We start from the raw sequence: 11,218 nt of genomic DNA, 5'->3' as shown, positions 1-11,218 counted from the left end.
TAGAACAAAGGAATGGGATGGATTCAAAGAGAGAAACATTGTCCAAATACAAGAAAAATTATCCTGAGAGTAAAGCGTATGAAGCTGTGGAATCCTCTCTCCAGGAAACAGCTAGGAGCCCCATCACTGGGGACAGTTAGAATGAGACTAGACTATTCTGTCCCTGCCCTGGCTCCAGGAATGAGGCTGGAAGAAACCTATTACAACTTTTTCATATCTAAGACTCTATACCCGCTAGCGCTGAGTGCAGCCAGTGCAGGAGGATGGACAGCAAAGATCATCACTGATGGGAATAAACTCAAAGATCCAGTGACGACCAATACGCCTTTACTGAAAAAGGCTCTGCCCTGCCATGAGCACCTAACAGCAACTAATGAAGACTGGCTTCCAGAAGCTCTTTGTCCTCAGTTCACCTCACAGCAAAGGGATGCGGGAACAATTCAGTAACAGCCAAGTCCAAGGCTGAACTCTTGCCTTCTGCGAGGGCACAAGCGTGGCCTCTTCCTGGATTTGAGGCTGGGACTGCACAATCCCTTTTCTAGCTAAGACAGACCCCTTGTTCACAGGTGCCAGGAGTTTCAAAACTAGATTCATCAGCATGGCTTTGGCTCAGCTGAAATGAAGCCACATCATCCTGGGGAAGAACCCATTTATAGCTGTCTTTCACTGGTAGAAATCTTGGTGTAAAGCCATGGGAGACCCCAAGACCTTGGTTCTCCCATGAGCGACTGGGAGGGAGACCCAAAGCCTTTATGTAGCAAAGGGAAAAGGAGCCGCTCCAAGATCAGAGCCCTTTAATGAAGAGAGGAACTGCACAGCACGTTCAAACTACCCTTACTGGGGCAGAAGAAGTTCAGTCCATGGAAACTGAAGACAGTGTTCGGTGTCCCATTTGCAATGCAGTGCTGACCCATTCACTACTGTAGGTGCCGAAGGAGGTGCTGAAGCAGAGCCTGCAGGGAAGAGGTCAAGAGGGAAATCCCAGGGAGCAGCTACTGTCATGCCCTTGAATTATTATATAAGGCTAAACACAGACCATATGGAGGAGAAGCGTCTTGCCTGGGCCTCTAGTGGAGAATGGGATGGAGCTTTGCTTGATTTAATTGTAAAGAGTAATCTTTAAATCAAAAGAACTTTGTAAACCCCTCGGTAACTGGCTCAGCATCTCTTCAGCTGTGCCTCGTGCTATGATCACCCTAAGCGGACGAAAGGGGAAAAAATAATTGAAATAAAGCAGTGAAACTGTGGAATGAAACCAAAACAAAGAGAGGAGGGGTGGTTACAATTGATTCAATAGCTGCTTGTTTGCGCTCACCCTTGCCTTCACCACAGAGCACTACAAAGCAATGGTGCTCATCTAACCCTTAAGCAGTCTGGGGACAGGACAGCAGTAGCACTGTCTTTTGCATTAGTTATGAGTGGGATTTCCTCTGTAATGTATTGTAATGTAATACAATGTAATGTAATGTATTAGCCAGAGTTTTCCCTTCACGAGGCCCAGCACACACTACCTATAGATTTCCAACAGAGGGGCAGCTGCCAGAGACCTGGCTTAGTGATATTTAGGGCTTGTCTACACTTAAAACACTGCAGTGGCGCAGCTGTAGCTCTTCAGTGAAGACACTAACTATGCCAATGGGAGGGGTTCTCCCATTAATGTACGTAATCCACCTCCCTGAGAGATGGTAGCTAGGTCAACAGGAGAATTCTCCCGTCAACCTAGTGCTGACTACGCTGGATTTTTCACACCTCTGAGCGACGTAGTTACACCAACCTAATTTCCTAGTGTAGACCAGGTCTTATGTCATGCCCTCCTGACCTCACCACAAACAGATGCGAAGCACTGCTGGCCACTCATCCTGCTTGGTAGGGCCTGGTCTCCCAGCAACATAGACACAACACACACAAAAGTTAGAAAATAGATTTTATATTCTGTATAGATGTAGAGAAGTCAAACAGGTCAGGCACGGGTTGGGAAGAGGCTGGGTGTCAGGTCCCCGTCTCTACCTCCACCACCTCTGCTACAGCACCAAAACCCACGCCCTCCTGGATGATGACCACGTCACTGGGGGAGCCTTCGTCCTGCATGATGATACATTTGTGCTCATGCTCAGAGATCATGATCTCAATGATGTCATTGTTCATTTCCAGGTGCCCAGCAGGGGACGCGCTGCCCAGCATCCTGCGCGCCCCGGGCTCAGGGGGGCTGCCTGGGGGCTGGTAAGTGGCAATGTAATGCCCGTTAGCAGTTATCATAAGCTCTGCCTCTTTTATTGGTGCTGGCATCTCCACTGACTGCACCATGAGCACCGTAGGCTCCTCAGTACCCCCATCCTGAGGGACCTTCCTCTTGACCCTCTTCCTTGCAGCCTTTGGCACGTCCATGCCCAGCAAGACTGCAGCCTCCACCAGTTTAATGGAGTCTCTTGCCCCCTTGTGGGTGACCTTGTGGCGCTTGAGGCTCTGCAGGAGGGTGTAGCCCATGCCACAGACATCGCACTTGTAAGGCATGTCCTCCAGGTGGGATTTCTGGTGCCGGCGCAGCTTGGTGGCCAGCGTGTAGGCTTTGCCACACTGCTCGCACTTGAAAGGGCGCTCGCCGGTATGGAGGCGCTCATGGGCCCGCAGCGTGTGGGGGTCCTTCAGCGCCTTGCCACATACTGTGCACAGGTGGGCCTCCCCAGTGTGGGAGATGAGGTGCCGCCGCAGCTCCGGCAGCTGGGGGAAGGCGTCCCCACAGAAACGACACTTGTAGGGCTTCTCGCCGGTGTGGAGCCGCAGGTGGCCGCGCAGGTTGCCCTGCTGCCGGAAGTCCTTGCCACAGTAGGGGCAGATGTAGGGTTTCTCCCCAGTGTGCAGGCGCATGTGGTTGCGCAGGGAGCCAGGGTTGGCCAGGTAACGCTCACAGATGGCACACTTGCATACCTTGGGGTTGGCTAGGTTGAGCTCCTTCATGAGGTGGATCTTCCTGTGGATGCGGAGGGAGGGCCGGCGAGCGAATGTTTTGCCGCACTCCTCGCAGGCAAAGGGCCGCTCGCCCGTGTGCAGCACCTCGTGCTCCCTTAGGTCCCGCTTGGTGCCATAGGCCTTGTCGCACTGCTTGCACTGGAAGGGGCGCACACCCCGATGGAAGAGCACATGGGCCTTGAAGCTCTCCTCAGAGCTGTAGCTCTTGCCACATTCAGTGCACAGGAAAGGCTTGTAGCCAGTGTGGGTGAACCTGTGTTTCTTGAGGTGGCAGAGCTGGAGGAAGGCCTTGCCGCATTCCCCACAGCGATACCTGCGCTCGCCAGCTTCATCTCCGTGTGGCAGGGACTTTTGCTGAGATACACCCAGGCTCCCAGAAGACTTCTCCTCCAGTGCAATACTGACCTCCACCTCTGGGTACTTGTCTGGCTCATCAGGATCATCAGATAGGCCCTTCTTCCTTTGCTCCAGGGGCTCCAGTTTGGAATGGTTTTTGGAAACTTGCCCTACTTTCTTGCGCGTCTCTGCACCACCTCCCTCGGAAGTGCTTGGCCTCTTGGCCTCCTGCCCAGACACCCTAGCATTATGCACCTGCAGGCACTGGCCCGTCAGTGCATGCACCTTGCGCGGCTTCCCAGCTAAGCGAGCGCTGAGTCGAACCCTGTTTGGGGGAGACAACGGCAGATGGAGCTTCCCACAACATGCCTCTTTTGGCTCCCCATCTGCTCTCTTGGCTTTGGGTTGGGGGTCCATCTCCTTGACTGAGTCCTCTTTGCATCTGTTGTTAGCCTTAGCTGCTGAGGTGCTCTCATGGTGCTGGTTCTCTTTCCTCTGCACCTTGGCTTCCCCAAACTCATGTCTAGGGGTCATGCTTTCCTCCTCCTTCCTGCTGTTGTCTTGCAGCCTGTGGGAACGTTTGGCTGGCTGCCTCCTGCCTTCGGCTCTAGTTTCATTCTCCATCACCTTGGAGTTATCAGGATCCCCTGCACAGACACACAACAGGGGGAAAATCAACACTGGCTATTGGAGGACAACAGGCTTGTGTTGTCCAGAACAGAGAAAATGGAGGAACTCAGAGACAGACACTCCACCCTACCAAGGAACATCAAGCATCTGGCTCCTTGATGCCTCTCTCCAAACAGGGGAGGAATTTCAACCTCAACACATCCAGGCAGGACTTTGGGGAGCTGTGCCATGGCTGGTAAGGCTAGGAACTGCAACATTCTCCATTCTGCATTGCTACTTCCTGAAGTGACGTAGGGTCAGGGTGTCAGTCACAGGGCCCGGGGGACTGCACAGGGCCAGACTGTTGGCCACTGAGCCCCAGCTGCTAGTATGTCTTCTGGACTCCTCAAAAATGGATAGTTCTATACAAACACCAACCCAGGGGGATATTCAGAGCAGGAGGAGGAGAATACAGCTGTGATTAGAGCCATGAGGAGTCACTTCTGCGTGTATGTAGTTACAGCCAGTTCAGAGACAGCAGCCCACCTGGGCATTTGACCAGCAACAAAACAGGCAACTCCCCATTACACCTCCATAATGCTCACTATGGAGATAGGCTAAATATCCCACAACCAAGGCAGAGTCTTCCTCTTTCCAAGCACACTACACAGTATCCTCCTCCCCATACCATACTACACCCTCCTCTTCTGAAAGAACAGGGAAGGCAAGGCAGCATTACTTCCCCATTCCCAAGGGAAGGGAACTCAATCCCTACAACAATGGTGTGGGAGGAATCTCTTATTGAATTTATAGGCCCCTCCAAATTCACTCCCCCAGGGGTTCGCAATCCCTAGAGCCTGCCTTATTCTGGAACTGCACCAATGCTCCAAGCTCTGAAGACACGCTGGTTATCGGGTCCCCAGAATCACGTAGTGATCTCTGCTTAACAGCGCTGTAGTCATGGCCTTTTCATAAGAGGAAAACAAGGTTTGCATGTCCTGTGAAAGGAACGTACCTGCAAAGGGTTCTGATGCATTCCCGCACGGGGAGGCTCCTTCCCTTTGCACCACAGCCTCTGGAGTTGCTGTCTCTGTCACAGCTGCCACTGCCAGCTGCCCCTTTGGCTTCTTCTCATCAGAAACAGCTATCCCCTCCGATGCACTCTGCAGCATTCTCCCCTCCACTTGGGCAGGACCAGCTTGGGCTTCTGTAGGCCAGTACAGCAACTCAGTGCCTGCAGCGATAGGACGCCGCACTCGGATGTGGAGCCTTCCACTGATCCACACCAAAGCCACGTTTGCCTCATCCTCCCCCCGGCCTCGCTTCACCAATCTGCAAGACACCAAGCTCAATGTCAGCACCCACCGGGGCACATGGAGATCTTATTGCCTTCAGTGGGAGCTCCAAGCTCTGAAGGATCAAACTTTAGTCAACTGAGAAGAGTCCTCCTAGGAAATAAGCCCTTTAACTGGCTACAAGAGGCCCCTGATGTCTTGATAAGAACATGTTCTGAATTCTTGGGCTGCGTGTAGCTACAAACTAGCTCCAGAATAAAGCTCTCTGACTCCTTAAAACACTCTTCACTATCCCAGGTCTCTCTGTCACTTTAAACTTTCCAGATAGGTCACTTGGAGGCCCTCCTACAGAAACAAACTCTCTCCACACAGAGAGCCAAGAATCCGTCATTCCCCTTACATACAAAAGGAAAGAGTGAGATCACATTTACACAGCATTTTTCATCCCAAAGAAACCCTTATACAGCCAGGGAGTATTTCACCCACCCCTGAAATGCAGCCAACTGTGGGGTAGAACATGGAAGACGGCACCTTCCAGTAACTCAACGTTCAACTAGGGCACAGAACCAATAACTGAAAAATACCCCATGATGAGTGATCGACACCATATTCTGAAGCACCTGGGCTATTTCTTGGAAGTCTGCCATCCATGTATTGGCCAAGCCTGACACTGCCTAGTGAGACCACCCCACAGTGTTACAGTGGCTATAGATTCTCTCTTTACACTTACAGTATGTCCCAAAGGAAACCCCCATGTTGTTTCATATACAGCTACTCACCTCCTCCAGCTGGGGCTCCTCTCACAAATGGATTCATCACTGCAGCAGCCAGACTGAATTGCCTGAAAAACAAAATGAATTCAGAACAGACATACAAGTTCAGTGTCTGCCCCTTAATTGGGAGCTGGCTGATGCACCTGGCACTTCCTGTAACTAGTCTCCATCCTGATCATCACTACAAAAGTTTTTTTTTTCCTCCTGCTAATAGCCCATCTTAATTGATTGGTCTTGTTAAGAGTTGGTTTAGCAACCCCCATTTTTTCACATTCTCTGTATATCTATCTATCTTCCTACTGTATTTTCTACTGCATGCATCTGATGAAGTGGGCTTTAGCCCACGAAAGCTTATGCTCAAATAAATTTGCTAGTCTCTAAGGTACCACAAGTACCCCTCATTCTTCCTGCTGATACAGACTAACACGGCTACCACTCTGAAACCTATAGTGACTCAGGCACTCAGATCCCATAGTGATGGGCAGACAATCAGGACCCGAATAAAAGTGAGACCTGATACCTAGTGTTGGGTGCTTGCAGACTTCCCCTGCCACACTGGAAATGCCGAGGCAAGTGCCGCACATGGGAGCCAGGCACTGGGCAGTAGAGAACAAAGAGCTTCAGCAGACGGTACAGAGCTGGACACCTGGGTTCTCGAGCACGGCAGCGCCAGGCTTTGCACCTGACTGGGACCTTAGTCTCTCCCCCTTCCCCTTCTTTCATGATAAGCCTCTGTGGTGGACAGGGAGTCCTGCCCGCCCCCACTCAGCTGGGTGCTACTGGCTTGCCCGCGAGCTGGAGCTGCTCCGGGGTTTGCTTGTCAGGCCCCCCCGGCCCAACCGTACCTCCGAGGGCGCTCTCTCTGCCGCACAGCCCAGCTCCTCCTCCGCCCGGGGCCCGAGGAGCGCTCCCGGCGGCAGGGCTCTCCCCACGCACCAGACGCCCATGCCCGGTTCCTGGGCGAGGGAGGGCCCCAGGGCCAGTCCCGGAGGGAGGCTCCGCAGGGCTCCGCAGCACGCGCCCGGCTGCGCGGGCGGGTCTCGGATCCGCCCCGGGTGGCCGCGGTCGGGGCGCTGCTCACGGCCTGCGGGGAGACATGGGAGCGGCGGCGTTACACGGGGGGCGCAGGCCCCGGCGCACGCTCCCGTCGGGCGCTCGCTCGCAGCCCCCGCTTTCCCGGCCAGCTGGCTCGGCTCCATGCCGGCCCGGGGCGGAGGCTCCGGCTCCGCGACCCCCGGCCCGATCCTGCCGCCGCACGGCAGAGGCGCGCGCCGACCCGGTTCCGGTCGGGAGCGGCCGGAGCCGAGAACAGGGTCCCCGCTCCCGGCTGCCCCGTTGGGGGTGGAACCATCCGCGGAGCCAGCGGCCGCGTCCGGACGACTTTCGCTCGGACCCAGAAGGCGCCAGAGACCGGAAGTGGAGAATGGGGGCGGGCCGCCGTTTCCATGGAGAGGGGATCCCTCTTCCGGTTGGGAGGCGGATGTTTGTGAGCGGGTTTGACAGGCGGGACCCTCCGGGAGCGGGCGACGGGTGAGGGCGGCGAAAGCGGCGGTCGCGGTGTCGGGTGGGGGTCGGTATTTCGTGGCGACGCCGGCCTGCGGGGTTCGGGTCCGGGCGGGGAGCGCGGCCTGGCGGTCGGAGCGGGCCACTGGCCGCCCGGACTCTCGGGTTCTCCCCGTGGCTTGGGCCGGTGCCGCGCTGCCAGCGGGCAGTGGCGCGGTGTCGGGGCGGGGGATGAGAGGATCGCGGTTCTCGCTCCCCGCGCGGGGAGAAGGGGGGTCAGGGGGCTGACGCCTGCCAAGCACCCGGCGAGGGGGAGCGGCGCGGAGATGCCGAGGGGTTGATGATGATGATGATGGCGGGGCTGTCGATAGGTAGATTGGGGGTAGGAGGGTGGGGGATGCCCGTGTCTTGGAAGGGGCTTGACTGAGGAGCCCGGGTTGCTCGGGGAGAACTGGGCCGTGTGTGGGGCTTGGCAGGCCGGGGGTCCAGCTGCGGAGCTGTCTGCTAGTTTTCTTTTTAAAAATAAGAAAATTCCCAGACAAAAAGTTGTTCACGCTGCAAATAGAGATCTCCTAGTTTGCATTTCTAGTCTTAGCATGTCTTGTTTTATATATATTAAACAACGTTTAGAAGTTCGGCAGGTTTGGCAGTAAGTGGTCGGCTCCAAGCAGAAACCACTCTTTGTACCCTTTGGATGGGGTGTACTCAAAATATGCACTGGGCACCGCTTTTTTAGAGGGACGAGACCAGAAAATGCTTTTTCTATCGTTCCTTTGGTTACTCAGACATTGTGCCTTTCTCTGGCTTCCTTTGCCTTTCAAAGTTTAAGTGTCAAGGCGTCCTTTCTAGAACACCACTTCCACTTGAGGAAAGCTGTAAATAGGGTTGGGAAGAGCAGGGTTAGAGCCTAGCCCTGTGGGTTTGTATTGGAAGAGGGTGGAGAGTGCATACAGAATGGGAGCAGAACTAGTTCAGATAAGGCAATCTGCACTTACAACGCTCAGGGCCCCAAGGCTGGCTAATGCCCAGGTTTACAGTGCTAAAGGGAATTCAAGGCCTTTTAATGGATCATTTATGAACTCTTGGATTCAGGAGAGTTTCCTGAGGCTTGGGCAGTGATAGACCAAAACCCACTATTTAACAGCTAGGATGCAAGCAGGTGCGTGCAGACCAGTGAGCCTAGAGGGCAGAGGAAGTTCTAGAACCCCAGTCTGATGGAGGGGGAGTCAGACAGGCTGGGTAGGGGAGTTCAGGTTTAGTGCTGGAGCTCTGTAAGTAGAAGACTGTTTCTGTGTAGGAAGAAGCAAAGATCAGGAACTATAATATGCTTCAGTTTTCCCCAAAGTATTTGTCAAAGATCCACATTCACAATTAACATTTGGGACACAAGATAGACTAGGGCATTGGGGAGACAACAGGAGATTTAGGGACCCTGCGAGGGAAATGTGTTTTCTGGATCAGGTGCCCCAGAGGTCACTTTATATTGTTGTTCATATCATATATGGGATTTGAAAACTGGGGATCAAATGCAACCCTGGTGTAAGATCAGGCTGCTCTGTTGAAATCGGTGAAGATACACTGCCTTCTGTAGTGATGAATTTGGAACATAGGCGTTGTCATATTGAAGCAGAGCCAAGGTCCATTTAGTCCAATATTCTGTCTCCAATAGTGGCCAGGACTAAATGCTTCAGATGCAAATGTAAGAACTCTGTTGTAGGCAGATGTGGTACAATATCCACCTTCTCTCCCCCCCGCCCAATTAGGTCTCATCCTGAACTCTGATGGTTAGATTTTTCTTAAGCTGTGAAGCATGAGGTTTAATATCCTTCCCAACTTTTTGTTAGCATTAACAGTTAGAATTCCTGATATTCTTGTTTTTCATATAAATGTCCAGTCCCTTTTTGAATCTTGCTGTCTGAATCTTTAGTTTGGCTCAAGGTATCCAGGTTTGCAGAGGAGGATGAGCTACAAGGGGGAAGGCCAGAAGGAACTGGGTTTGTGGCTGGCAAGAAAGATATATTGCCTTTTCAAGACTGTCACATGACTCCAGTTCCTTAGAAATTCAGCAAAATGCCCCCTGTGGTGAGTGGGGCCAGAGGAGAACAGATAAGCAACATGTGCAGCTTGTGGTGGGACTCCAAGGGAGAAACCTGAGCTCAGCTTTTCTACTTTCTTCCTGGATCTCTGCTAGATTAGAGGTTGCCTGCCACACTCCCCTGATCTTGATCGCTAGTTGGGTAGGTTTGCAGTGGCTACGGTGCCTGGCTTTTGGCAAAGCATTTGAGATTGGAAATGGAATTCCATTAGATTCAGCTTTTACTGAAGCAGTGGAGAACCAAAGTGTAGCAACAAGAAGCAGTGTATCCATATCGAATTAGTGGGGTCATTAATGACCTAGAAGAAGGAGGTTTGGCTCTTGATGTCTCTCTCTCAGGGTGATACCTCTGCAGGTGCAGCCAGCTGAGACATTTGAGCTAACAGCTCCCAAACTTCGGGGTGGGGGTTGGGCAGGATATTGTCACTGGGGGTTGGGCATGGTGGACTCTGGAACTCATGCTTGCAGTGCCTGAGTTGGTTGGTTTCAAGGCATATCTGTTTTTCCAGGCTCTTTCTGAGAGACTGGGTTAGTGCAGTGGTGAGTTATAAGTCCTGGTGTGCTCAATGGGCTTTGAGGGTGGTGTTGATGCTGAACTGGGTAAAAAAAAATTCTGTGTATATTTGTATAAAAATTGGTAACATCTGAGCCCACAGTAATGGGTTAGGGACCTTCTCTAACTTGTAAGGCAAAATAATTATGTGTGCAGCAGACACTAAACTGGCGGAAGCTGCAGAGCAAGGACAGAGAAATAACTCAAAGGGCCCTAGAATTTTTATCCATGTTGGGTCTGGCAGATGCTGATTAGTATGAGAAGTGATTGAGGAAGGGGAATTGCTTCTTTGCTTGATGATGTATTTCTTCTTTAATGTATTTAAATATATGTCCAAGGCAGTTGGCGATGCGGATGAGCGTTCTTTGGTGTAGAGTATTACGTCTAAATAAATAATGCAGATGGGAGGAAAATGACCAAACCCCAGACTCAGTTGGAAGAGGAAGCCTGGGGAGCAAAAATAGCTGAGAACCTGGTGCGGGAGGCAGCAAATGAGACAAGTTCATGATGTAATAGTGCTGCAAAAAAGTCTGTGTCAGTTAGAGGCTATGTATGCAGAGACTTCATATGAACAGAGAGGGTTTATTCCTTGGGGAGACCCCATGGGGATCCTGCATTAAGTTCTGGGCTCCTCAATCCCAGAGCCCTTCCATTCCAAAGCAAGGAGAGGGGTGGGGCGCACTGCTTTGGGAAGACATCCCTTGGGGTACTGCACTCAGCTCTGGGTACCTAAGTATTGGAAGGGATCCTGAAAAGCTTCTTAGAAATTCTCAGGGGCAAGAGGGACTAACTCACAAAGAGGTGATGCAAGCTCAATCTGCTACTCCTTGCATACCCATGGCACGAGTTTCTCTGTCGTGTGGAGCCTGAACTCACTCTCAGGATTTCGGGAGCTGCCTGCATGTGTAAGGGGCTGGGAAGTTCAACCTCTGGAGCGAAGGCTGGGGAGGGCTCTTCTTGGGTGGGAACATCAGGTGTCACACAGGGCACTGAGGCACTCTTTTACTGCAGAACTATAAGGAACCTAGAGACTAGTGCACTCTATGCCACGTGGTGCCAGCATTGGAGACCGTACCAGTGAGAGGAG

The 11,218-nt window shown here is 52.5% G+C and overlaps 2 protein-coding genes across 4 annotated transcripts in view; one reads left to right on the top strand and one right to left on the bottom strand.

Annotated features, from left to right (window-relative positions):
• Positions 1–1,917: 1,917 nt before the first annotated feature.
• ZNF408 (zinc finger protein 408) lies at positions 1,918–8,272 on the bottom strand. The gene is made up of 5 exons (XM_074956672.1): positions 8,265–8,272; positions 6,826–7,774; positions 5,987–6,048; positions 4,928–5,244; positions 1,918–3,950 (listed from the first exon to the last, which is right to left on the bottom strand). The coding sequence occupies exons 1-5, from the start codon at positions 8,270–8,272 to the stop codon at positions 1,990–1,992; spliced, it is 3,297 nt and encodes a 1,098-aa protein (XP_074812773.1). The 3' UTR covers positions 1,918–1,989.
• The window catches only part of ARHGAP1 (Rho GTPase activating protein 1), a 41,259-nt gene continuing 37,452 nt past the window's right edge, over positions 7,412–11,218 (top strand). The window contains exon 1 of one of the 3 annotated variants that reach the window (XM_074955386.1): positions 7,412–7,510. The gene's annotated coding sequence lies outside the window, so the exon portion shown is untranslated. The other 2 variants (XM_074955388.1, XM_074955387.1) reach the window with 2 other exon arrangements.

The sequence above is a fragment of the Natator depressus genome, chromosome 6 (assembly GCF_965152275.1).
Source record: "Natator depressus isolate rNatDep1 chromosome 6, rNatDep2.hap1, whole genome shotgun sequence".
Taxonomy (NCBI): domain Eukaryota; kingdom Metazoa; phylum Chordata; order Testudines; family Cheloniidae; genus Natator; species Natator depressus.
Note: the sequence above shows the minus strand (reverse complement) of the source record. Positions and strands in the feature narration are given on the sequence as shown.

Coding starts and splice junctions, on each gene's coding strand:
- ZNF408 (XM_074956672.1), bottom strand. Junction 6,049..6,825: donor CAGAGAGAGCGCCCTCGGAG/GTACGGTTGGGC, acceptor TTTGTTTTTCAG/GCAATTCAGTCTGGCTGCTG. Junction 5,245..5,986: donor AGGAGCCCCAGCTGGAGGAG/GTGAGTAGCTGT, acceptor GGTGTCTTGCAG/ATTGGTGAAGCGAGGCCGGG.